Source organism: Gasterosteus aculeatus, chromosome 20 (assembly GCF_964276395.1).
Source record: "Gasterosteus aculeatus chromosome 20, fGasAcu3.hap1.1, whole genome shotgun sequence".
NCBI lineage: Eukaryota > Metazoa > Chordata > Actinopteri > Perciformes > Gasterosteidae > Gasterosteus > Gasterosteus aculeatus.
This window is the reverse complement of record NC_135707.1, coordinates 6,726,760-6,751,069: the sequence shown is the minus strand read 5'-3', so window position 1 is coordinate 6,751,069 and position 24,310 is coordinate 6,726,760. Positions and strand designations below refer to the sequence as shown.

At 44.3% G+C, this 24,310-nt stretch overlaps 4 protein-coding genes across 9 annotated transcripts; 2 read left to right on the top strand and 2 right to left on the bottom strand.

Annotated features, from left to right (window-relative positions):
* The first annotated feature begins 325 nt into the window (after positions 1-325).
* On the top strand, positions 326-2,159 carry riiad1 (regulatory subunit of type II PKA R-subunit domain containing 1). Of its 2 annotated transcripts, XM_078094790.1 has the most exons (5): positions 334-553; positions 635-711; positions 1,303-1,349; positions 1,575-1,611; positions 1,801-2,159. In XM_078094790.1, the coding sequence occupies exons 1-5, from the start codon at positions 473-475 to the stop codon at positions 1,910-1,912; spliced, it is 354 nt and encodes a 117-aa protein (XP_077950916.1). In that variant the 5' UTR covers positions 334-472; the 3' UTR covers positions 1,913-2,159. The 2 variants fall into 2 exon arrangements, with proteins under 2 accessions (XP_077950917.1, XP_077950916.1); XM_078094791.1 differs by lacking the exon at positions 1,575-1,611 and having other exon boundaries at positions 326-553.
* Positions 2,160-2,335: 176 nt separating this feature from the next.
* otoa (otoancorin) lies at positions 2,336-11,342 on the top strand. Of its 3 annotated transcripts, XM_078094782.1 has the most exons (30): positions 2,336-2,438; positions 2,754-2,893; positions 3,036-3,107; positions 3,194-3,255; positions 3,422-3,443; positions 3,567-3,615; positions 3,797-3,899; positions 4,018-4,080; positions 4,183-4,379; positions 4,465-4,598; positions 4,806-4,924; positions 5,024-5,166; positions 5,387-5,504; positions 5,609-5,821; positions 5,903-6,067; positions 6,141-6,290; positions 6,519-6,565; positions 6,984-7,104; positions 7,205-7,323; positions 7,418-7,559; positions 7,933-8,126; positions 8,214-8,304; positions 8,451-8,568; positions 8,651-8,841; positions 9,242-9,391; positions 9,761-9,903; positions 9,995-10,131; positions 10,262-10,353; positions 10,655-10,808; positions 10,932-11,342. In XM_078094782.1, the coding sequence occupies exons 2-30, from the start codon at positions 2,803-2,805 to the stop codon at positions 11,012-11,014; spliced, it is 3,483 nt and encodes a 1,160-aa protein (XP_077950908.1). In that variant the 5' UTR covers positions 2,336-2,438; positions 2,754-2,802; the 3' UTR covers positions 11,015-11,342. The 3 variants fall into 3 exon arrangements, with proteins under 3 accessions (XP_077950908.1, XP_077950910.1, XP_077950909.1); XM_078094784.1 differs by lacking the exon at positions 2,754-2,893 and having other exon boundaries at positions 2,338-2,438; XM_078094783.1 differs by lacking the exon at positions 2,336-2,438 and having other exon boundaries at positions 2,833-3,107.
* A 416-nt stretch (positions 11,343-11,758) lies between these two features.
* On the bottom strand, positions 11,759-18,651 carry znf687a (zinc finger protein 687a). 3 transcript variants are annotated; one of them, XM_078094779.1, is made up of 11 exons: positions 18,536-18,651; positions 16,142-18,067; positions 15,411-15,666; positions 15,085-15,275; positions 14,813-14,997; positions 14,558-14,734; positions 14,304-14,466; positions 13,986-14,216; positions 13,783-13,895; positions 13,317-13,419; positions 11,759-13,221 (listed from the first exon to the last, which is right to left on the bottom strand). In XM_078094779.1, the coding sequence occupies exons 2-11, from the start codon at positions 18,044-18,046 to the stop codon at positions 12,640-12,642; spliced, it is 3,906 nt and encodes a 1,301-aa protein (XP_077950905.1). In that variant the 5' UTR covers positions 18,047-18,067; positions 18,536-18,651; the 3' UTR covers positions 11,759-12,639. The 3 variants fall into 3 exon arrangements, with proteins under 3 accessions (XP_077950905.1, XP_077950907.1, XP_077950906.1); XM_078094781.1 differs by having other exon boundaries at positions 15,085-15,245; XM_078094780.1 differs by having other exon boundaries at positions 18,289-18,579.
* A 686-nt stretch (positions 18,652-19,337) lies between these two features.
* On the bottom strand, positions 19,338-23,183 carry LOC120810789 (26S proteasome non-ATPase regulatory subunit 4). The gene is made up of 10 exons (XM_040165663.2): positions 23,104-23,183; positions 22,152-22,292; positions 21,955-22,069; positions 21,368-21,454; positions 21,106-21,174; positions 20,796-21,011; positions 20,473-20,581; positions 20,245-20,382; positions 19,991-20,049; positions 19,338-19,899 (listed from the first exon to the last, which is right to left on the bottom strand). Exons 1-10 carry the CDS (start codon positions 23,127-23,129, stop codon positions 19,729-19,731), a joined length of 1,131 nt encoding a protein of 376 aa, XP_040021597.1. The 5' UTR covers positions 23,130-23,183; the 3' UTR covers positions 19,338-19,728.
* Between the last annotated feature and the right edge of the window lie 1,127 nt (positions 23,184-24,310).

The window sequence follows — 24,310 nt, the reverse complement described above, 5'->3', positions numbered from 1 at the left end:
CTGGATGATATTCCGCTGTTTTAGGCTGGGCTCGTTGTCCTGTTTAGCGTTCTGTTGTGGCCCCTGAACTCGATTTGACACAGGTCTTCAGTTGGGTCCTGCTTCATTATCCCATCCCGAGCCTCGTTTTAAAGTTATTTTATATGTAGCATATTCCCTAAATTAATTTAGGGATATGCAATTACATTAATTACGTTTTTTTAGAGACTCTAAGCAGACAAGACACTAGTGTTTACCTATCTCCTGAATTTCTTAAAAATAATCAGTAAATAAATACTGGGAACCGTTTCCCGCTCTTCTGCTGCCACCTGGCGGACGCAGCCGGTCATGGCTGCAGGTCGTTTCCATAGCAACCCCTTAAACCGCACGAGCCAACGAGTGGCCCGTGTTTGCTCGTAATATTGAACCCTCTCTCAAACGTGTCCCACCTGCGGACTGTGGTTCGGTGAAAGCAGCGGGAGGAGAGGAGGAGATGGCCGGAAGTGGAGGATCGGGGAACCCGGAGGTCGGAGGACTGAGTGCGGAGCAGCAGGAGAAGCTGCAGCACTTTAAGGTAACGAAACACGAGCGGACGACGGCAACAGGCCGCGGCTCCGCGATCCTCCCATCCACTCAACTCGCTTGTTATCGGCAGGTCCAATTGAGGAACGACAACGAGCGGTATTTGAAATCGCATCCGGAACTGGACGTAATGGTTGGGGACTTTTTAGGGTGAGTTTAGATCAACTTCTCTTTCTTTTAGGTAAATCAATGCTCGCACTGTGCGTTTTTTACCCTTACGTTATGATTCTGAGAAAGTAAATGGACCCCGCAGCAAACCAGCTTTTATAGACACATGCAAATCCTTGTTTGTTGGCGTCCATAGACTATTATGTGATTTAATAGTTTTCTGATCAAATAAATAATATTGAAAACCTAAAGAGAATTGCACATAGTAACAGTATTGCTGTATTTAAATTAGAACTAAGTGTGATAAAGAGGATTTTCCCTTTGAGGATTTATCTTATAAATATCTCATTTACAAATAAAACAAGACTACAGCATCTAGACATCTCAAACTAAATATGAAGTAGGCTGAAAAAAATAAAGGTTTATCGTATGTGTTAAAAGAATGGTAAACTCATGCTAACACTTTCATAGTTATCTTAACAAAGCTTTCGGAATGAGCTCTTCAGACGTTTTCTGTTAAACATGAACTTTCTTTTTCTTTCTAATATTTTCAAGGATAATTAAGGGTCTCGGCTGCTCTTGAAATCGTATTCTAGATGTGTGGTTACTATTTGATTTTCTGTCTTCTCGTAGAAATGTGCTTCTTAAAAGGCCCACTGACATCCATGAGTTTGCTGCAGGTGAGTTGTACACACTCACTCGCACTTCTAACATTTAATATCATTTATTGTTCTGTCTCATGAAAATACAACATCCAAGGATCTCAATTTGTTAGTTACATTTAAAAAAAAAAGTTTACTAAATATTTATTTAGTAAACATTTTTATTGCATTACATTTCCCAGCCTTTTCTGGGTGTTTTTAAAGTTTAGTGTTTTAAAGTCGGCGTCTGTGTGCCGCCGACAGGGTACGGACATCAGTACGAGAGATACGAGAGACAAAGGTGTTGTTAGTTTTTGTTTATTGGTGGAATTTTTTGACAAGAATAAACACAAAACTATACCAGCTGTATTCCTTTAAATGGATCCCAGGACCAGTAGTTTTTGCCATGTTAATAAAGATCCAAATGAACAATACTGATAAAACACACAAGCTTTCGCCCACTAACAAGTGTGGATGTTTTGTTTTTTAGACTACTTCTCCAACCCGAATCTTCCAGTGGTTATTGCCTCCAAAATGAAAGGAAACATGGAATGAAACAAAGCCAACAGCAACACAAGGGGGAAGCCTTTGTTAAAAAATAACTTGGACACGTGTATTAATTAATTACATTCGTTTCAGGCACTAATTGTTCAGTTTATATTACTTTATTGTCTTAGATGCAAGATACTAACGATTATTCCTAATGAGTGTGATTTTTATTGCCTTTTATTGTCGTAATACTTGAAGAACAGTGAACATAAAGCTTGTTCTATGTGGTGAAAAGGATCTTCCATTGTTATTTTTTGACTAGATATTTGATTGGCATAATAATAATAATTATATTATAATACGGCTCTTTGGTGTGTTGATTTCATCAGCCCATCCGTCTGTCCTTGCTCTTCATTCAGATTAATTTAGTAGTGATCATAGGGTGATTGGAATGACGTCACACACACACACACGCGCGCGCGCGGTGTGTTTAAATACGATGCACCTATTTTGACTGTGTTGACTCCGGGTAATCACCTCAGTTGTGAGGGAGCATCAAAGGAACAACACGCACATCTTCACATCTCTGCTTTAAATTGCATTGTTTGAAGAATCTACCTGGTGGCGCACGCAGATCACGTAAGTAAAAACACATTTAGACATAAATCAATGCTTTTTTGTGTTTCCCTTTTCAGTCTATGTGTTGAAAATTGTAGTTATGTCATTTTGTCGAACCCCTTACGTTGCTTAAATACACATGTATGAATGTGTTTTTGTGTTTCTAATAATGTTTTTTTTTTTATTAAAACCTTATTAATCACATGTTATTTCTACACTTCCATTTCTCAATGGAGAGCAAACAAATTGAGTGAAAGCAAAGAAACATGCAAATGTTGAGGCATCTCTGTTATGCGAGAGGCAATGTCGAATTCAAAGTTTGTGTTTATGTAAAAGTGACGGAGGAAGCAGCACATCGTGTACCTCCAGACATGTTGTTCACGGCATGTTATGTTCTAAACTCCGTGGAGCTGGATGGGTAACAAGGGAGGTAACTATCACAACCCCCCCCCAGAGGAGGAAGCATAAAACTGGAGGTAGATTGCACGGAGACCGGCTCCATAACAACTAGACCTCATAACAAAACGTAATAACTTTCCGTTATGTTACAGAAAAGTACAGCATTACAAAAGGCAAAGTACGCGGGTCAAATGACTTCTTTTAACTCATCTTCAACAGACAGACTTTCCCACATGGCCCCAAAAGGAGGAACGTTTTCCTTTCTGCTCGTTGTGGGCTGTTCGGCCTTTGGTAAGCGTTTCCCACAGACATGATGTTAATGGAAACATTTGCATAAATGTGTGACTTTTCACAATTATCCACAATTACCTGTTCAGCTGCACCACCAGACGGGATGCCTCGAAATAAATGTGACTTCAAAGGCGTTGCAGAGAAAATGGTACGTAATTTCTTGAAGGAGATTCTTATTTTTTCGTCCAACTAAGTAAAACTTTCACTATCAAAGAGAGGATATTTATACAGTAACAATAATGATTTACAGAGCTCATACAGATTAAGTATCCTTAACGGTGACCCTAATGTTATCTGTGTCTTTTTTCCATTAGATGAAGAAGTGCCAGACTAAGGGTGAGGGTCTCTCTCTCTCTCTCTCTCTCTATCGACACACTAAAGACACACTAAAGTACTGACAACAGTCCTGATGTTGTGTTACCGTGCAACATCTAAATGTGGAGAGTTTCTCTGCTGCAGGGTACCCCGAGCCTGAGATGATGCAGCTGGGAACCTTCTTCAATAACACGTATGTTCCTATTCTGTCTGGTTCATTTCCCGAAGAGGCAGAAAATATACACGCAAGATGTATGAATAGGAAGCAAAGTATTCGTAATAAAAAGTCAGACATTGTTTAGGGAATGAACACTTTACGTTTAAACCCGTCTCCAATGAGTGACCATTTCTTTCCACTCTTGATCCTCTCTAAGTGACTTTCTTATGGCAGCGAGAAACTCTGAGCAATCCGGCAGCTTCATGTCCACTTTCCTCAATGTCCTGTATTCTGTTACTCCTGACGGGGTCAACGAAAGGGTGCGAATACACACACAAACACACAAACTGTAAACTGTAAATAAATATTCATAATGCTTAAATGCATCTTTCTTAGCCAGAATAATTTTGTTGACTATTTTCCATCTATCTTGCTTAGAAAAACAAGACGTGGAATTTCAGGAATCTTGCCAGCATGCTCCGGCTGATGGAGAACTCCTCTGTCAGTACTCCACTAACATGGCCAGCAAATAAAACGTAAACCATTAGCCGATGCAGCTTACCGGCCTTCTGATTCCTCACACGTCACATCTCGTTCTCTCAGGAGGCCTCCGCGTGTTACATGCAGGCCTTTGTGGCGCCTCTGTGCTGGAAGACTTTGACCACACAGAACGACGACAACATGACGGCAGACGAGTATGACGCGCTGCTCCGGGCTGCCAAACCTGCTCTGCAGAATATGCTTTTTACTGGAATGGACCTTCCCACTGATATAGGAAGAGGCCGAAACCTGGAAAAGATGTGAGGGCGCCATGATGTAATCACTTCCTCCACAGTCTCTCAGCAGCTTTTCTTATAAGTGTTGGTGATCGGTGGTGTATCGCAGAATGGAGATGCTGATGGAGGTGTATGATGCCATGTCTGAAGACCAAAGGACTCAGGTGGTGAGATGGGTGAAGGAGCAGATCACACAGAAGTACTTCAACTGTACAACCAGGCCTCCGTCTGAGCCGAGATCAAGTAAGAAATTGGTTTGAGACCAGCAGAAGCCATTTTCTATGATAAAGTCAAGACGAAATCCGACACACTGACCAGTCATCAGTTAATATTCACTATTAAACCTTAAACTAAATATTACCCCTCGGTCCTTAATGGGGCATTGTGACACTTCCTGTTATCGCTTTTCTGTCGACTATGAATGTGACTTGTAACTATTTTACTCCGTAGTGCTGATGGAGAGCTGCAAACTTTCACTGAAATGGCTCAACTCGGAGGCGTTGACCATGATGGGACCTTTCGTCTCCTGTTTAGCGACTGAAGACGTCAATTCTTCTCCCAACAAACAGGTCAGACGGCCTTCGAAGAAGGACGAAGAGCCAATGAGCCCTCCGGCAAATGTCATGATTTTTATTTGTAGTGCTGTTTCCCTTTATTTTCTCCTCTAGCTGTGTGGATTTTTCCACTCAGCCCAGTTCCAATCCACTATGAGTAACATCTCTAATATCAATCCAAGCCTGGGCGAGACGTTTCTCCAAAGGTTTCAAGAGTGCTTCAGTGGAGAGCAGGAGTTTGCTGAGAATGTGGACAAGTGTGTATTACTTGTGAATGTGCTTTACAGTTAAAAACCATTGATTAACTTACCTAAAAATAACCTATTTTTCAGATATATTTAGCTTTTTCTGATTTTCCCATGTCATGAAATGTCTTATTATGATCATTATCTGATAGATATGAATGTACTCAACATTATAGAGAGCCGATTCAATTCCAAGCGTTAAATAATGACTACATTTCCACTTCCTCACCAGGCTCGGCATACTGGCCTGTTATTTCTCCCCTGCTGCAGACTTGACCCCCGACCTTAGCGGGAAGCTCCTCTCCGAGCTCAACAGCTGTGATGATTTCAGCAACCCCAAGATTACAAAGGTGTCGATCGCTTACTGACCCTCACCCAAACGTCTCCCCTTATCCCCCTCAGCCAGAAAAGAAGTAAACCTTTTATTCATTTGTCTTCTTACCCTCGACTAAAGCTGAAGAAGCGTCTGGTCAAGTCTTTGATGTCCGATACAAACGTCACCAAAGCACTGGGCAGGCTGGGCAGAAGTCTCGCCTTCCTGTCTCCCAAACAGCTGTCTGAGATTCCCGACAATCAACTCAAGGGATTCCTCAAAAACATGGGAGCCGACGTCCAATGGACGAAGGGCCAGCAGCGCGCCGTGGTCGACAAGCTGCTCTGCAGCAAGGTGAGCCTGCAGGGCCGCTGGAGGGCCGGCTCTGCGCGTGCACTCGCTCTAATCTGGTCTCACATCTGGTCTTCCCCTCAGTGTGTCGACGTGCCCATTGAGGAGCTCGTGGACCTTCAGGCGTTTGCAGGTGGTTTGCCGGCCAGTGCGCTCAAGCGCGTCAAGAGCCTGCCGCCGTTTCAAGAGGGCCTGAAGAACTTGACCATGCGGATGAAGAAGGGGCAGCTGGTGGCCATGCTGCAGGGGGTGTGTATGCAGCGAGCGGCGCGATGAGCACCGCGGCCGTCGTCAGCAGAGCTAATTGAACGTCTCCCCGTAGTTGCTCGGGGAAATGGGCCTTTCGGAGCTGGTGCAGAAGTTGTCCGGTCCTTTGCTTCGCAGGCTTCCTCTAAGCAAACTGGAGGAAGCCGACGTCCTTTCCTTCCTCTCCTTGGACACAGTGAGCGAGAAAATGTGGTCGATGCCACAGGTAATCTCCCTGAACACAGCGTCCACAACACTGACCTATGACCCTGTTCCATAATAACAAACTATGGAACATATGCGCATACATGTCTTTGCCATGTTTTGAATTATATGTTCTTGATAAATTCTCTTTAAACAAATGTGGATTACAGTTACTCTCACTGTGTATCTCGTCAGTCAGTTAAGTATTGAGGAGCATACGCTAAATTGGTGCAATGTTTCCGACTTGCAGGCGGCTTTCCTGGCAAAACAGATGCATGAACAAAAGAAGTTTCGATGGTAAGATATACAGCAGTGAACAAAAAAGCACATATAATCCATGAAATGCAATATGATAATAAGGTCTGTCTAAGTCCTATATATATAATAAGTTCTTCTTTTAGGACTAGCAGAGGCGTTAATTCCAACTGATGGTCAAATTCAAGATCATTAAAGCAAATAAAAACAGAATATTGTTCACCACATGATCAAGTAACATCCTTGAACTTTTACAACATATTTAATTATTGTATAATACAAATATTACATGAAGTAAGTAAAAACTGTGTTTCATATTGATAGAAAATTACACTTGAATAATAACATTTAATGGATTATTGTTGTTATGTTGTTACATATGTTGTTTTTACTTTTACTGTGTGCATTTCTGCTGTTTGCCTGACATGTTTACATTTTGAAATGTCATCGTCCGGGACAGGAGGCCGTATTCATTCCTTCGGGGAGTCACCTGTGAGATGATCGACAATGTAGCAGACAAGGATATGCAAGACATGGCTGAGGCCATGAACCAGACTTCACTGTTGCTCTCCAAAGGGCAGGTATGTACACACACACACACACACACACACACACACACACACACACACACACGTGGCTCTTTTGAGTCTACCAATTGACATAAAAATTAACCTTTTTCAGGCGGGATGTGCAGCCAGAAAGCTCTTTGCCACGAAGGAGAAAGAGCGAGCCGACTATTTCCAAACCATCACTGAGGAGGAGATGAACAATATTTCGACATACCTACTTCTTCACCTGCCGTAAAGAGCCTTTCCTCCAACTCTCTCTCACTGTCTTTAAAACTAACCGATACTGACGTGTGACGGCTCTCCATAATCACTCCCACCGTCCCAGGCCACTGAAGCTGAGGAATTTGCCCGCCTCTGTGTGCCCTGCCTTCCTCAACAAGATGCAAGAGGCTGACCTGAGCTCGTTGCCTCCTCGTTCGCCGTCCCGCCCCGCACTGACCCAGAGGGCCCTGCGCTGCCTGGTCCAGGTACACAGAATAAAGGAAAAGCTAACGCAAACTACTCACGTTAAGGTTTGGGCCCATCGCCAGCTGTTGGAGCAGCAAAATTGGTTCAGATGGTCCAAGTCCCTGAACGCCAAAATGAAAATATATTATATTTGATGACGGTGGCGGAGAATGTCTCAACCCTTTGGTCCAAGATATGTTCAATTGGGGTGAGACGTGGCGGCTAGAAGGTCACGTACGCAATCCATCAACCGCTTCCCTGCATGGAATCCTCATTCGTTATTGTTCCACTTGTTTCTCCTTCACTTTTTCCTTTAAATTGTCACCCGCTTGTACCTGCTGCTCCTACACCCACTATTATAACAGCACGATGTTATTGACCCTGCGTTTGCAGCGTCCAGGCGTGTCTGCACTGACAGGGGAAGATGTGCGAAGGCTCGGCCCGCTTCTATGTGAGCTTCAGCCTTCCCAGCTGCTCCTCGTGGCCCCAGATGTCCTCAACTCCAGCCTCCGGCAGATGGCTTCCTGCCAGCACATTCCTCAAGGCCACACGGCAGATGTGATCCGGCTGGTCACGCAGACGTTCGGGTAGGACAGTGTCCCTGTGGGCGCCTCAGTAACTGTAGAGAGAGCAAGCGTCTTGATGATGTTTGTAAAAAAAAAAAACGTTTGCAGGGATCCATCGTATTGGTCAGCTGAGACGATGGAAGCAGTTGGTCCTCTTCTCCTTCTGGATGACGACGCCACGTTCGCCCTGCCCTACAAGGTGTCCATCTTTTGTCTTAACCATCACATGTCCTCTGAACGCCGGCGCAGCTCATAATGTTTCTTTATCAATACATCACTACCAGATCAAGTTCTGCACTGTTCAAAATACTGTTTCTTTTTATTTTCCCCCTCTCCGTCTGTCAGTCGTGGATGAAGGACGTTCTGTATTCCCTGAAGTCGGGCATGCACCACCCCTCCAATGCCCTTAGAAGAAAACTATTTGATCTCATCACCACCACCACCAACACGTCAAATGCAGGAGGTGAATTCAAATGGTGATGCATTGCTCCGTCGTGCTTCTCTACCTCTTACCTGCCATTGTGCCTCTCTCTTCTCTCTCTCAGTCACCAGTAGTGATGGTAAAGAAATAACCGTGGACCTGATTGAAGAACTGGGAATGGACAACGTCTACTGGACATACACACAGCTTGCTCTGATGTCAAACGAAACCTTCCTCGATGCTTTAGAAACACTCGGCGCCGTCTCTGACTACAAGTCGGATCAACTGGCCGTGCTTAGTAGAAGAGTGACTGAGGTACGACGGAGGCACTGATCCCGGTTCTGTATGTAGTCAGTGAGCAGAGGACTCCTCCAGTGCATCAATAAAGGGGCAAAGTTAATTTATTATCATTTATTTGGTCTAACATTTCTGGGTATGTCGCCACAATGGGGGCAGAATGTAGGAATGCTACTTTGGAGGGTGGCTGAACCTAAAAAAATAGTCTGAATGGATCTTCCGTTTGAAAAGAAACACTTTGACCCTCTCTTTTGGCAAAAGAAAAACAGAACACAGTCCAAAAGTTTAAAAAAAAACAGTATTTTAATGACAAAAACATTTCATGGATCCAAATGAAAAAAGAAATTGAAATGTTGTTGCATTAATACAGTTAATCATTTTAGGTTTAAAAGCTGGATTCGTTTCTGTGCGTCTGCAGGCTTTTGGCCCCGTGTCACAGATGACGGAGAGCGTGGTGATGCAGATGGGATGCATAACTCGGGGCTTCTCCAATGCGGACCTGCAGAAGCTCCCCTTCTCGCTGGACGCTCTGGAGGAAATTGCTAAATGTGGCTGGAATGATTCACAGGTGAAGAAGAAAACCAGCCAAATTCACTGAATGAATGAAGAGAACAGGAAGCTGCAGTCAAAGAGGCCGATGGAGCAGCATCCTCTCGTTTCCTTTCAGTCTGCGTCCCAGCTCCTGGTCAAACCTCGTTCACAAGCTCATTCACGTGAACTGAGGAAAGAAAATACATCTAGATTTTGCTGCTGGCGCATTTTAGGCGCTAGTTATTTAATTAGGGACATTTCAAATGTTTTTTACTAGAAAAATAACTTAATTCACATCCATCTTTTTCCAAATATGTCTATAAGTATTTTTGGGCCCCCCGGCTTCATGTGACTCACCCAGAAGATCGCGGTGACGCTCACTAACCAAGATAACGCGTCTCAACAGATGGAGCCGGTGTGGAGGGGGGTTTCTGCATACAACAACCTGACGGCGCAGCGTCTGGGCGCTGCAGAGATGGTCGCTCTGAGCCAGTTCATCTGCGGCCTGAGCTCCACGGAGCTCCAACAGCTCAGCGTGGACGCCTTCAAGTCCGTGCACCATACAGGACGCGACACTAGTAACCTTAGATCGGTCAAGAGGGAGTGAAAAAAACGTATTGTGCAATTATGTGTGTGACAGGGACGCTGTGGGCTCAATGGATGGTGTTCAATGCTCCTCTGAGGTCACACAGCAGATGAGAAGTATTGCTGTGTCAGCCTTTGGAAACCCAAACACCTGGACGGAAGCACAGGTGTCGGAGCTGGGCAACATCATTGGTTAGACAACCCCCCCCCTCTCTGCTCAGTGTTCTCTGCACACAACACCCACGTGTATTATTCCCAAGTACTGTAAGTTGATGGCTGGTGCAGAAACTAGTTTTAATTCAGCTGTTTCCGTCTCCCTCAGCTGGGTTGGATTCAACCGAGTTGTCTTCTTTAGACCCGGCTGTCTTCTCTTTTATCAGCAAGTCCTGCGTCCCGCTCTTACAACATTTACACGTAAGAAGATGTCTAGAATACTTGTTATCGATTTCTAACGTCTTTCAGCTTAAAGCTAAATCTAGTTATTAAGTTTGATCATTTTATCAAGTACACTGACTCTTGGACTTCTAATATTCTTAATTTTTTATGATTATTTATGACATAATGTATTTTACGACATACTCCGATAACTTTTCTTTTACTATTATATGACCATACAATGTCAAAGCAGGTTGTGTTGCTTTGTAAATAAAACAAATCCTGCTTTCTTACGTATATTTCTGTGCGCATGAAGACTTTTGATGCTTTTGTCCTGCAGGCACTCTCTGCGGTTCAGGTTGAGGCTCTCGGACCCGACAACGCTGCCATGGTTACCAGTGAACAGCGAGCCGCGCTGAGTGACGAGCAGCTGGCCGCTCTTGAAAGGGCAGTGACGGGGTCACCTGAGCAAACACAGAGATCCGGCCAGTCAGGTGAGAACACGCTGTAAATTCACCCAATGGGAGAAAATACTTTTATACAAGACTCATAGTAAGAAACATGATTAAAATAAGTGAAGTTCTTTGCGCTCAAAAAAAAACGTCACTCTCGTTCAGGTACTCCATCGCTGAATGTTGAGGCAATCTCGGCTTTCGTGAAGCCCTTCCTGTTACTCCTCACGGCGTTCCTGCTGCTGTGAGAAAAACTCACAGGTGCTTTATAATCACACACCCAGCCGGGTTAACATTAGGTACACTTGTGACATGTGATTCTTCCACTTTGCTATTTGTAATGGAGACATGTTTCTCATAGAGAAGCAGAAGCAGAGAAACGGGCCTATTATTCCCACATGACCTATGACCTGATAAACTGTGTAAGGAATCGCTAGAACTGCTTTTAAATATTCTGTCAACAGCATGAAGAGGAACATTTGTCTATGTGGTATATCTTTATTTTACAGTGTGCTGACAAAAAGGAAAGTGAAAATGACATGTGATCAAAGTCAATAAAGAATATTCATATACGTATTTGGTTACTGTTGAAATGGTATTTGATCTAAGGCAAAAACATAAATAAGTGCTACTTAATGACACATCCCTGTATCCTCCGGTACGTGAGTACGGTATTTCAAACTCTCACCTCTTACTCTCAGATCTATTTAAGTCAACCAATCGTTTTTTTGTAACTGTTAAATGAAACGGATTTCCCATCCTTCTTTGTTCACATGTCAGCAAGGCAAAAATAGAAAAAACCTGCTGCTCAGTGAGTCGTGCTGCCACGTCTGATTTGTTTTTTCAGTACAAAAACAAATTACATTTTCAAGGACTGACATGGTCGTTGATCTGATGTTTACGCTGTACCATTCATTCAGTTTTACTCCATTAACTAGTAATTATTTTAAATTATTGCTGAGCATTTTCCAAAGCAAAATATTGAAATTGTATACTTTTATTGGTAGATTTTTATTTCATTAAAATATAAATATACGTAGGCTTCAAACCTGCTGAGACATGTTATCAACACAAGAACATAATTAATGGGTTCACATTTTTTTTTTTCAATTTAGCCTCAAGACATTACCGACATCACACTAAATGCATTGAAAGTCTTTGGTCAGCGTGACAATGGCAGTGTGGACGTTCCTTCACAGTATAGATGTACTACAGGGGAGAAAATCCAACGATAATTCCATTGAAAAATATATACTTCAAAATATACTTTCAGCCGTATGAGTTTGATTAAATCAAGCAGGTCCGAAATTTGTATTTTTGTTGCAAAATATAATCTTTGCATCGATGCCAGAGTTGGGAATCCTTATGAAACATTATTATACATTTCTGAAAATGGCCATAAAAAAGGTCAACATTCTAAACCGCTGCAATGCTTATTGTAGAATATATAGAAAAACAAACACAAAGAAACATACCTCGGTTGCCGTTCATACGGCTCCTCGGTAGGATGAAAATATTGAAATCAGACACAATACATTGCAAACTATCAACAGCCAAGAAAACAGTTATCACAACTACAGTCGGATCGTAACTCTCTAGGGCACATTAGGGGACAGAAAAGTAGCCGTAATCGTTTAACTCGTCACTACTGAGCACAGAAATGCTGCTTCAGATCCGGAGTGTCAAAGGTCACCGGTTAAAAATCCCATTTAATGTTCACATGAGAACTGTGTTGAATCAGCTTCTTTGGGTGGATTCTTAAAAAAAAAAAAAAAAGGTGCGCTAACCCACTCTGTGATATTAAGTAAACGGCATATAAAAAAGGCACAAATATTCTGTCATCGCCAACCAACAGTGCTCCTAACCGGGTATCCTAGGGAGCCTTCCCGACGTTCCTCGCGCTAATGAACGCCATCCCGTGAGTTCTGAAGTGCGTGGTCAGGTCGGTTGCCTTTTCAAACTGTCTGTCACACACCTTGCAGGCCAGTGCGCCCTCCTCTTCCTTCCCCTGCGATACGGAGGACAGAGAGGCGGGGGACGCTGGCGCCGAGCCGTCCTGCGAGCTCTTGCACTCGTGTTTCCTGTTGGCACCGGGGGATCCGACGGACTGCTGGTGATCAGCGTCTCTCACTTTGTGGGTGATGAAGCGGTGGCGGGACAGCGCGGAGACGGAGGTGAAGCAGGCGCCACACTGCAGACACTGCTGACCGCCGCCCTCCGCCCCTCCTCGCCGGTGCTGCCCGATGTGCTCCAGGAACAGCGCGTGGTCCGCTGAGGCGAAGCCGCAGGGGGAGCAGCGGAACCCAGACTCAGGGGGGCAGATGGGGGCGGAGGAGGAGCGCATCTTCTTCACTGGACCAGCTCCATCTGTGGGCTCTTCGTCCTGCTCCGTCTTCAAAGTCCCCGAACTACTGTCCTGTTCTGAGGAACTGCCGGCCTCGTCGTCGCCGCCGCCCTGCGACCACAGGAAAACGAGGGCAGCTGCAGTTAACACCTTAGTGAAAATGGTTCATTGTTGGATTTCTTGATAAAAAGACTAGAATGTCTTACTATCGGAGTGTTCTGGCTTCCTTGCTCCAAGCTGTGTCTTTGCTGCACGTGTCTCTCCAACATCGCTCTGCTGCTAAACGTTTTCTTCCCCTCATTACAGAACCTGTAAATGTAAATGCACTTCATTATGATTCTGTCACTGCGATTACCTTTGGATTTTTTGGGATTTCAGGAATCAGCTGAAATAAGGCCGACCCGAATCAACAGCCAAATCCTAATTTGAGTCTTGTTTTTGTTTTTTCAATTATTAAATTTATTTACTTTATTACTATTACCTCAATTCCAAATAGTTCATAGTTTAACAAAAATAATAATAATACTCAAGAGATGGCAAGTATAGTTTAGTACGTCAAAAACATTTCAGAAAGTCACAATAAAGTATCCAGTAAAACGTAATCTAATGAAATACAAAAAGTATCACATAAATTGGTACCAGAAAGAGGAATAGCTCATTTGTGATACTTACTGGCATCGAAAGCAGCGGTTCGCGGCTTTGTGTTTGTCTCTGATGTGCCGTCTCATACTGGACGTGGTGGTGAAGGAGCTCTCACACTTGTTACAAGGAAACTTCTTCAGACTCTATACAACAAAAAGACACCAAAACCTTTAGCTACATCGATCCATTTATGGCTGTATCCAAAAACTAAACGTGTGGTGGACGTCCCTGACCTTGCTATGCTGTTCAGCCATGTGGGTAATGTAGTCTTCCCTGTCCGTGTAGCGTGCGTGGCAAGGCGCGCACTTCCAGCCGGAGGGGGTCTTCAGCTTCTCCGGCTTCACTTTCTCTTCGCGCCCCGACTCGTCTCCCTTCGAGCTCTCCGACTTCACCGACGGCCTCGAACGAGGGGAAGCCGCAGGAGGTGAAGGCAACTCTTGTTTTGGGATGGAAGTCTTATGGGTCTGATGAACAAGGGGGGGGTGAAATTATAAAAGGCTGTTTCAGCACTAACTAGACTAAATGAGACCCTACGTGAGCACTTCATGTACCTTGAAATGATCCAGAAGAGAATTCCGCTGAGAAAACAACTTGGGGCACTCAGGGCATTTAAACACGTGCACCTTTTGATTGGTCAAGTGGGTTTCAAAGTGGATGTGCAGCAGAGACTTGTTTGTAAAAACGGTGTCACACATGACGCATTTATATATTAACCTGTGAAAGGAAAAATAAATGGGTTAATTGATTGATTAAAATGTTGTCATTTCCATGAATTGTAATAAATATATATTATACATATACATACATGGTCTGTCGTTCAGTGAGCGTTGGATGTTGCCCACTGATGTGGCTCTGTATGCTCGGAGCAGATTTGAAAGCCATGGGACAGCTGGGGCATTTGTGGAACATATCACAGTGGGCCTGTTGGATGTGAGACTTCACCGAGTTCAGCCCGCCGAACACCACCAGGCAACTGGAACACCTGCGCGGTGGAGAAAGAGTTGTGAACGCGAGCGCACGCACACACGGAACTCACGTGGCTGCAGCGACGACATCACACCTGTATCCAATGCGTCGGGCAAAGTGCAGACAGGCCTCGTCGAGGTGCGCTCGGAATAGCGACTGCTTGGCCGTGCCGCCGCACTCTGGGCAGACGCGTGGCGGACTGCTCTGGTGTACGCGGTGATGGGCTGCGGCACTGCAGCCGTTGGGCAGGAGCATTGGAGGGGAACACTCTGTGCATGACTGCAGAACAACAACGTAATTAGGTTCATGTTTGTATCAGTGGAAAACAAATTAGAAGAAAAGTCCGTCCACCAAAAGGGGACTCACAGAGGTTTGTGCTGGTTTGATTTCTTGGAAATGCTCGGCAACTTCTTCTTTGCTATGAAACTGAGCCTGGCACTCGGGACATCTGTTACCCGTGTAGTGCACGGCCTCGGCCTTCTTCTTGGATACCACTTGACGCGTCGCGGCTGCTGGGGCGGCCTGGCCTGCAAAGGACGATGATGATGATGAGGGTCCTGAACAGAATGACAAAAAACGGACAACCCAAGTAATCGATGAGGAGCATACGCAGAGAGATAAAATCACACGTATGAATAACATAGTCCGAACAGTTAAGCTACGGGGGCTGAGACGGATCTATGCCAACCGACCAGTTGCAGCGGGTTCCTGGTGGCCGATCATCTGCTCCACCGGAACAGGCTTCATGACCAAGTGCGAACACTGCATGATCAGGCCTCTCTCCTTGTGTTCTCTGGCGTGCAACAGCAGGCTGCACTTGTTGTAGAAGGCCAAGCGTTTGGCGCAGTGATTACAGGTCACCTCGATCCTCAGCGAGCGGCGGTCGTAGTGACGTGCCAGGCTCTGATTCAAGGCGAAGGCGTCGCCGCACTCCAAACAGCGGTAACCCTGGACGGGATCAGACATTCACCTTCTTAGACATTGACAGTAATGTTGAATAGTGAAACAATGCTGTGGGCTTCACGTTAGGACCGATTCAGCCTCGTTCTGTTGGAGGATTGCAGTCAGAAAAGAACATTTAATTTTATAAATGAAAAGTGAACTTTTATCTTTCATAGTTGGGCCGCTCTTCATGATCAGATTTAACTTTGAGTGTTAACAAAACCACCGGATCCACTTGATGACCTGTTATAGGTTTATGAGGGAACCCTAGCTGCAGTTTACACAGTATGTAAGGGGATTACCGATTAAACTACAAATTGTTTCTTTAATGAATCAATTTCTTGTTCTGTTTCTAAAATATCAGAAAATGGGAAAATGTCCATCATATTTTCCAGAGCTCAGTGACAGATAGCTATTGACTATTAAGTCAATTAAAATGTCATAATAAATAATTGACAACATTAAATGAGTGACAGCTGACCTGTGCAGGCAGCGGAAGGCCCCACTCTGCAGGGAGAGGAGAGCTCAGGTCTGGTTTATAACTGGGCAGGAGGTTCTTGTTGTTGAGGATCTTGTTGAACGCTTCCACCAGGTTGGTCTGGGTCTTGGATATGATCGCCCCGGTGCTGTTAACTATGGAGGCCGGCCTGCTGCTGATTTGAGGCGTAAGCAGAGGGGACGGCGCAGGAAGAGCCGCTGCACTGTTCACCGCTTTAGGAGCCAGGCTGCGAGGGTTGATCACACCCGGGCTGGTTCTCGGAGCGGACGCCGAGATGGTGGGCAGGGCTGCGCTTTTGGTGATGCTAACGGCTGTCGGGGAAACTTTGAGCTTGGCGTCCGCTGCGGCTTTGTCTTTGCCCGCGCCGGCGCCGTCCAGCGTCGCGGCGCAGGCGTCCTGGAGCATCGCCATCGCAGGCGTCGGAGACGCCTCTGGTAGCTCCCTCTTGGATCTGGCGCCCTGACGTTCTGCTGAAGCTTTTGAACTATTCACGCCCTTGGGAATGGCTCTTTTTTTAGGGGCAGCACCAGTCACGGTCCTTGTGATGCTACCCGTAGGCATTTTGATTTTAACTTTGAGGGGATGCGACTGAGAGGGAAGTAGTTTCGCCGCGCTCGCAGACCCAGAACCCTCAGCGCCGGCAGCGCAGCTCTTCTCGTTTAAATGTTCCTTATCCCCAGCCCCTTTTTCACTCAACTTCTCACTCTCGCCCGGTCTTTCCTCTTCCTCAAGCTCCTCTTTGTGAGCAAAGTCCTCGTTGTTTGCCGTTGCTTGGGCCGAATCCGGGCTGCTGCATTCCTTGGGGACTAGGAGACCCGTCTCGCTTGGCGGCGGGCTCTCGGGTGAGTCCCTTTCATCGATCACATGCTCTGGGTATTTGTCTTCTTGGACTGATGCGAAGCCCGTGTTGAGAGAGGCGAGGCAGTCCTGGGGGCTCTGTGGCTGAGGGGCTGTGGAGGCGCCACTGAGGGCTGTAGGTTGCACGTGCTCCTCAAGCTTGGGTTTAGGTTTTGCAGGTGCCAGAGAGGGCAGAGGTCGATGGGGGACAAGACGCGGATGGTACTCAGGAGGCCCAAGAATGTCAGACTGTAGTTTTGCTTGATATTGAAATTTGGGAGGGGAGGACATCACGGATTCCGGGCTCTCCTGGATCACCAGTGGACTTCCTAAGTCAGGCTCGGAGTCCTCTTCATCCGAGTGCATGGCATGTTTAACTCCAGCCTTAAAACTCCCATTTTGTGATAAGGGGGAGGATGATGGATCGCTGAGGAGGCACGTTTCATCCTTCTCGGGGGAGAGACGAGGAAGGTGAGGGCTCACTAAGTGGGAGGAGGGAGCCGTTGAGGGGTGAGGACCAGTCCTAATGGAAGACTGGAGGACCGGGAGGGGTTTTAAACTATTTAGGACATCGGTTGCGTGTGGGACCAATCCAACTGCAGCTCCTTTAGGGCTTTTACCCGCGGTAAAATCCAGTGTGGACCTCAATGGTGAACAAGGGTGCCAATGCTGTGTTTTGGGCTGTCCCTGAGCCCGGGGGATGGATCCCTGAAAGCCATTGGCGATCTGCGGCTCCACGGCGTCATCGGGTGGCAGCTTTGCATGAAGTTGTGAGGGCAGCTCACCCACCAAGACGGTTGTATGGGTGTGAGATGGCTCCTCTTCTTCCAAGGACTCAGATCGTACGGTGTTCTTCACAATAACACTACTATGTGAGGCGGGGGGACAGGGGAAGCATGGAGGTGACGCACTCTCTCCCTTGTCGGAGTTGGTCCCCATCTCATCCCGTTCCTCCTCCGGACTTGACTGAATGGCTTCTTTTGCGTCAATGTCAGGAATGTCAAAAGCTGCCAACAGGTCATCAAAATCAGGGGTCTTCATGTCCCCCATCGCCGGCACAATCGTCGAAACCTATCGGGGCAACACGACGACGTTGCATATTAGCCGCGACACCATAATGCGTCGACACATTTGGACTACGACAGTTATACATGCTGATTGTAATAAACATGTGACGGGTGGGATTATTACAGAATCGGGATTGTCTGGTTACGTAAAAAAACTAATAATCGTCTTAGTCCAATAATAGTGTTGTTATACAGGCGGAAAGAAGCAAGAACGTCAAACTTAACTGTGGAGCAGCAACAAGTGGGTCCTTCTGCTAACAGCTAACGTTAGCTGAATGTTAGCATTTAACCTAGCTGGCCGTGCTAACGACAAACGGCCAACTTTCCTCACGTAACCTTCGTCAAAACCTATAATTAGCCAGTTCAGTGTAACATTCAGCTAAAATAGTCCTGGTGTGTGTTACCCGCGGCGTGTTGCGTTTGCTGTAGCTTAAGCTAACATCGGCTCACGCTTGTGTTTAATTTGAATTACCTGCTAACGTCAGTTGGCAAAGTTGGTTCCTGACTTCGCACTCGGACGCATAAATTACTCGTCAGTAAATTGTGCGACAGCGACTTCCGAGGTGCCTCAAACATTGAAGAGGTGTAATGCAAAAACTCTGCTAAACATTGACATTTAAAACCTATTTATAGACTATACGTTCTGCAATTTATAAAGATGCTTTGACTTTTGGCCAGTGGTGGAAGGAAGTCTCACGATATTTTATCAAGTAAAAGTATCGATTAAGTAGAATCGCACTTTTTTGTAATAATTGTTGTACTACTGTTTATCACTACTGTATTTACGATTATATGTTGTAATCTTAATCCAAGAGAACCAGTTGGTCAAACATATGGCTCTGAGATGCAACCATTCGAAAAATAAAGTGACAGAAAATACAATTACTGCAGAACAGGTACCGAAATTATTCCACTGAAACACAGATTGTGTTTTATCATTGCTGGTTTTCGTACTATGGATCCATAAATATATAACCTTGTATAACGCAATATTATGAAAGATTAGTAAAATTATATAATCTCATTCTACAAAAGCATTTCAAATTAAATCATTTAGCAAGAAAAGTAACTAGATAAAAACCCAACCAACGGTGTCATCTGCCTTTTAAAGTCACAGTGATGATACTAGAATGATGATGTTGAAAACAGATGAGCATTAAAAATCAAAGGTCTTATTAGGTCTCTCCTCTACTTGGCTTGTATATATGATGCAGGTTTCTCCTACAAGAACTCCCAGTCATAATAATTATACAAGTTGCTAATAATACACATGATTACATTGATAGCTACAAACATTTATTTATAAATATCAATGCAACATAATTTAATACATTTAATTGATTGAAAAGGAGTGAACATTAAATTGTAAATAAAAGTGCCACCTTGCATTATTTAATCTGTTAACCCTTCCTATCTCAGAATAGTTATATTACAAATGACTCAAAAGTAAGTATTTTGCCTTCTCGACACAAAAATAACATTCGAATACACCCAAAGTTGAAAAAAATAAAAAACATGTTTACAGTTGAAATATCCTCAACATACATGAAGAAAAAAAAGGAAAACAAGTGCCTGTATAGAGGAGGGTAATGTTACTGTAAATAACATGCGCTGCAATGGTCTAGTTTTTTTTAATTATCATATACAAAGTTCTTCTTTTGGTATTCATTTCTTTTTCTCCTCATCCTTCTTGTTATCAGATTTAGAGCCCGTCTGGGAGGCCAGAGAGCCCATGGCGTTACGGATGGCCTCGTTGTTGGGGTCGACTCCAGGAAGGTTTTCCAGGACGCTCTGAAGAAACTCTGGATCCTGCATAACATCGTAATCCTCTTCATCCTGGAGGAGACGATGACATGTTATGCGTTTACCACGCACATTGCGATCTGCTGGAAGACACAAATGGGATATAAGAAAGGCTTGAGCTCACCTTAGCTTTGCTAGAGTCCGTGTCCATGTCTCCTGTGTCCATGTCCTCAGCTCCCAACTCTGCAAGATAAATGGAACAGAAATGTGGTTTTGAGTAGGAAACATGGATGCACAATTGTGCATCCACTACAACGTGCCATGAACCTGATTTTATACTGTTGATACGATGCCTACTGAATTCAACCTTGTATTTGAGGTTATTCATTTTTTGACTGAAAGAGTGAAATTCTGAAAAGTTTTTTTTTCGTTTTTGACCTGCGCCTTCTGCTTGCATGGACATCTGCAAAGCGTAGGCGATCTGTTCATCCTCGGTCATGCGGCTGAAGTCTGGTAGAGAAGGTGTGGACGACACTGTGTTTGGAACAGACATCTTCAACAGGGCATCATCAGATTCTGCAACAGAAAGATCACATCAAAATTCATCATCCGCTGAAGGGACTAGCATCTATGATGTCAAATCGAGTCGCTGGACATTGTTCACACCATCTGCAGCAGGAGAGGGGATACCGGCATCAGCAGCCGATACGACAGAGGCTCTGCGAGCTTCATCCTCCTGTCGTTGTCTCTGCTCCTCCATGGACACTCTCAGGGCCTAGAGATAAGAGGAAGCAATCAACAAGTAGCATAATGCCCCACACAGATGTGAGAAATGTGGTCTATAAGATAGTGGTGGAAAAACAACAACATTGATGGAATATACAAAAGATTTCATTGTCAAAAAGCAAGATACGCTGCGAGTTGAATAAACTACACAAACCAAACACACCACAGTGACCCTTTGAATCCAGTTCTGCCTGCTCTCTTACCAAGGCCAGCTCTGGGTCTGCACTGGGGTCCACCCCGAACTCAAAGTCCCCGGCACCCAGGCCCAACACGGCTCCTCCCTCTCCAGCCAGGATGGGTGAGGACAGCAGGGCATCGGCCAGACTGGGGCCCGGAGGAACAGTGACCAGGTGGGAGCCTGCTCCCTCTTTGCCATTCAGCGTATTGATGAAGGTCGTCAGCTTCTCCGTGTTCATCTCCTGCAGTGGTCACGAGGAGCGAAGGTGAGCAAATGGATCAGATGACAGGTTCATGGAGTTGAGAAGAGTGTGTCAAGCACTGATCGAAAAATACCTCCTCCCCAAAGTTAATGACATCCACGTTGACTTTTTCCTTCTTTAAACGTTTCGCCATTTTCACCAGCTAAAAGAAAACAAGAATAATTCAGTGACAGATCTTCTGTCTGTTATACAAAATCTGTTTGTTTAAAAAGTTAGCAGTGTTTAAAGTTCACTTGGTAAGAATATAGTGACTATACTCCCTGGTTAACAATACATTAAAAACATAAACACAAATAACATTTAAACACATTGACTTATGCCAGAATGTAGCTCACTTCTTTTTCGTTGTCCTCCACTGGGCTGCCAACAAATGCAATGATGCGCATCTTGTGGTTTTTGCCCTGTCTGTGCTTCAGTGCCAACTACAGAGAGAAACAGTTAGGCCAGACAGAACAAGAGATATAGAGTCTTTGCCATACTACGGATTGCAAAGGCCCAGGAAGAGATAGTGTAGGGACACTGGCAGTGGGGAAAAGGTCTCGTGTGTGTGTGTGTGTGTGTGTGTGTGTGTGTGTGTGTGGGCACTGTGAGACAGAAGGGGGGGGGGGCGCTATCATCAACATAGCAGAAAGGTGGAACTAGTGAAGGACGAGGGGGGGGGGGCAAATAGTGACAGTGTTAAGACAGAGGGGGAGGGTTTCGCTCAATCAGAAAAACCTGAAAGTCTACACTTCAACGTAACACTGAATGCTTCAGTTTAAATAATTTGCGTAAAGAGAAAACGTTGTGAGTGAATTGTATAGATGCTTACGGCCCTGACTATATGTCGTGTTGTTCCTAAATTTCACTCAATTTATAATTCTGGTTTCCCTGCAGGACGAGCGGGATAAGACTCACTGTGTTATGAAAGTCACAAACTCACATGTGCAACCCTGATGCCGGTGCAGAAGCTGATATTCCCACGGGGCTGCACAAGGTGAAGCTTGGATAGTATCCTGCCGGTGTCCGGAGTGAGCGTGGTCAGAACCTCACAGTTGCTGCAAAGCGTAACAACACGCGTGTTATTATCCGAAAGCGCTTCAGATGTCAGTACTCTCATCCAAATACATGGTCACTTACTTTGCCATGGTGATGAGGCCCACGTTGTTCTCAGGGTTGGTCCGGGTCTTGGAATGGCAAACAATGTTAACTGCGTCCTGCTGAGCCTGCAGCCTGGTGGGCAGAAAGTCTCCATTGCGCATGTACTCACTATTGTCCACACTAAGAAAAAATCAAAAGCAGTGTTTAGAGAGTGTAGACAATGCAAATTACAATGATTGGACAAATATAGGTTTAGCAAATCGGAACCTCTTAGAGGAATCAATTCCTAATATAATTAAATATACATATATATATATATATAATATAAATACACTTCTTTGAGAAGGTGCAAAAGGCATTCATAATTTTTTCTGAAATTTAATACAAAATAAAATAACGTTATATAAAATCGTTAATGACAGCTAATTGGTTATATCCAGCTAACACAATAACCTGATTTTATATAATGTAACGTTGGTGGAAACCAATGCAAGAGTACTGCACTACTGATTCTTCAGAAAAACAATTGTTTAACCAACAGAAGGTAATTAATGTTGTTTTCTCCCTCCTAATGGATCCAAAATTCAAATTGTGATAGATGACTTTTGTTTGCTAGCTGACGCTAACGTCTCAAACAAGAGACATATCACCTCAACTTGAGCGGAACTATTGACTTAACATCCACGTTTTTGAAACGTAAAAGAGCAACATCACTTTGGCCAGAGTTAGTGATCATACAACTTATTAAATGTCCATGACGTGACTAAAATCCCTTTGTTAGCGGTGCGCTGGAGGCTCCTACTGGCTAACGTTAGCTAGCTAATGGAGTGACTCAGTGAATAGCTTCAGCATCTTTACTACCAGACGAAACAACATAAATATGAACAAACATTTCCGCTGAGATGCATACTTTGTTTATCAAACGGCAGCTTATTTTGAATAAAGTTGCCCATCGCCATATTCATCTTTAAACATATTTCTCATTCCTTACCAGACCATAGTACTTTCAAGCCCCATCTTGACGTCCGTGGTTTACAACGTCATCGTGGGGCTTATGGGTAATGGAGTTTTCTCATCATACAATGACCGTACAACGTTCTGATCAAATGTTACGATGATTAACCATTGAAAAAAGTCAGATAAAATAAGCTCCTCAAGTTTAATTAATGCACAATTATAACGACTAGTCTATATAAACATTATCCGCTATTTTTCTTTGTCTATGAGGAATTTGATTTGATGAATTGGTGCAATATAAGAATAAAATAGTAAAGTAAAATACGATAAAAATATACAAGCAAAAGTTAAAACAATATAAACAGAAAAGTAGATTAAAACACGTATGTCCATATGTTTCCATGGTTCCATAGCAAAAAGTGTTTCTGTGGCGAGAGGTCTTCGTCCTGATTTACCGCAGCCTCCTTCCAGAAGGGGCTCAAGGAATCAGTGGCATGCTCTGTCAGAGGCAATACGCAAAATTGTAAAAAGGGTTTCTACTGAGCTGTGCCTACAACAAATTATATCAATGAGAATAATAGATAACAAAAGACACGCGCATGCATATGTGTACAAATTGATAGCACAGGTGAGCACATGTGAGTGATACCGTAAATTACAGAAAGAATACAGACCACAAAAGGTTCCCCCTTGATTAATATCCCGCTTTTAGATTAGTCCACCGTTCTCCATGATAAAAGCAGATCTAACATCCTGTCGCACAAATCGAAGCCGGTCAGAAATCTTAAAAGTGGGGCATCCAGGCTAAAGGTCACAAACTAAAGGAATAGCAAAACATCTCAGACCTAAAAGTTCCAGCTTCTGCAGAACATTTGCATTTACCGATGCTTTTCTGTTCCTCACAACTACAATTTTTCTCCTTCATTTTCATATTTGGTTCATGCATCACACAATATCTTAGTCAAAGTAGTCTTTATTCTTGCTTCGTCTTCTCTGAGAAAGTTCCCTGGTTAGCATTTTAACTTGTGCAGGTTGACCAGCTCACTTCCCCGAGCAGAACAACATAGATCACATGAAACTTCTGACACAAGTTTTGGCTCCATGACCCGGTGACAAGTTGTTTCACAAGAATTGTTTCATTCTCATTTTGAGAACCGTTTGCCCCAGTTTTTCACAGCGATTCAAAACAGATGTTCCCAGAAGTGATTTCTATTTTTTCAATTTGCCTCCTCCCACACATA

Bases quoted from the DNA above. Each gene is read 5' to 3' on its own strand.
- znf687a (XM_078094779.1), bottom strand. From the start codon at position 18,046: ATGGGGGACATGAAGACCCCTGATTTTGATGACCTGTTGGCAGCTTTT. The intron at 15,276-15,410 runs GTCGGTTGGCAT...CATTCTGTTCAG, and splicing joins CCAGGAACCCGCTGCAACTG to GACCCTCATCATCATCATCG. The intron at 14,735-14,812 runs GTGTGATGTCGT...TCCACCGCGCAG, and splicing joins GCCCGACGCATTGGATACAG to GTGTTCCAGTTGCCTGGTGG.
- LOC120810789 (XM_040165663.2), bottom strand. From the start codon at position 23,129: ATGGGGCTTGAAAGTACTATGGTCTG. The intron at 22,293-23,103 runs GTAAGGAATGAG...ATTTTTTCTTAG, and splicing joins CTTGAAAGTACTATGGTCTG to TGTGGACAATAGTGAGTACA. The intron at 19,900-19,990 runs GTGAGCTCAAGC...CGTCTCCTCCAG, and splicing joins CGGACTCTAGCAAAGCTAAG to GATGAAGAGGATTACGATGT.
- riiad1 (XM_078094790.1), top strand. From the start codon at position 473: ATGGCCGGAAGTGGAGGATCGGGGAACCCGGAGGTCGGAGGACTGAGT. The intron at 554-634 runs GTAACGAAACAC...TGTTATCGGCAG, and splicing joins AGAAGCTGCAGCACTTTAAG to GTCCAATTGAGGAACGACAA. The intron at 1,612-1,800 runs GTGTTGTTAGTT...TTTGTTTTTTAG, and splicing joins GAGAGATACGAGAGACAAAG to ACTACTTCTCCAACCCGAAT.
- otoa (XM_078094782.1), top strand. From the start codon at position 2,803: ATGTTATGTTCTAAACTCCGTGGAGCTGGATGGGTAACAAGGGAGGTA. The intron at 3,108-3,193 runs GTAAGCGTTTCC...TTACCTGTTCAG, and splicing joins TGTGGGCTGTTCGGCCTTTG to CTGCACCACCAGACGGGATG. The intron at 4,380-4,464 runs GTGAGGGCGCCA...GGTGTATCGCAG, and splicing joins GGCCGAAACCTGGAAAAGAT to AATGGAGATGCTGATGGAGG.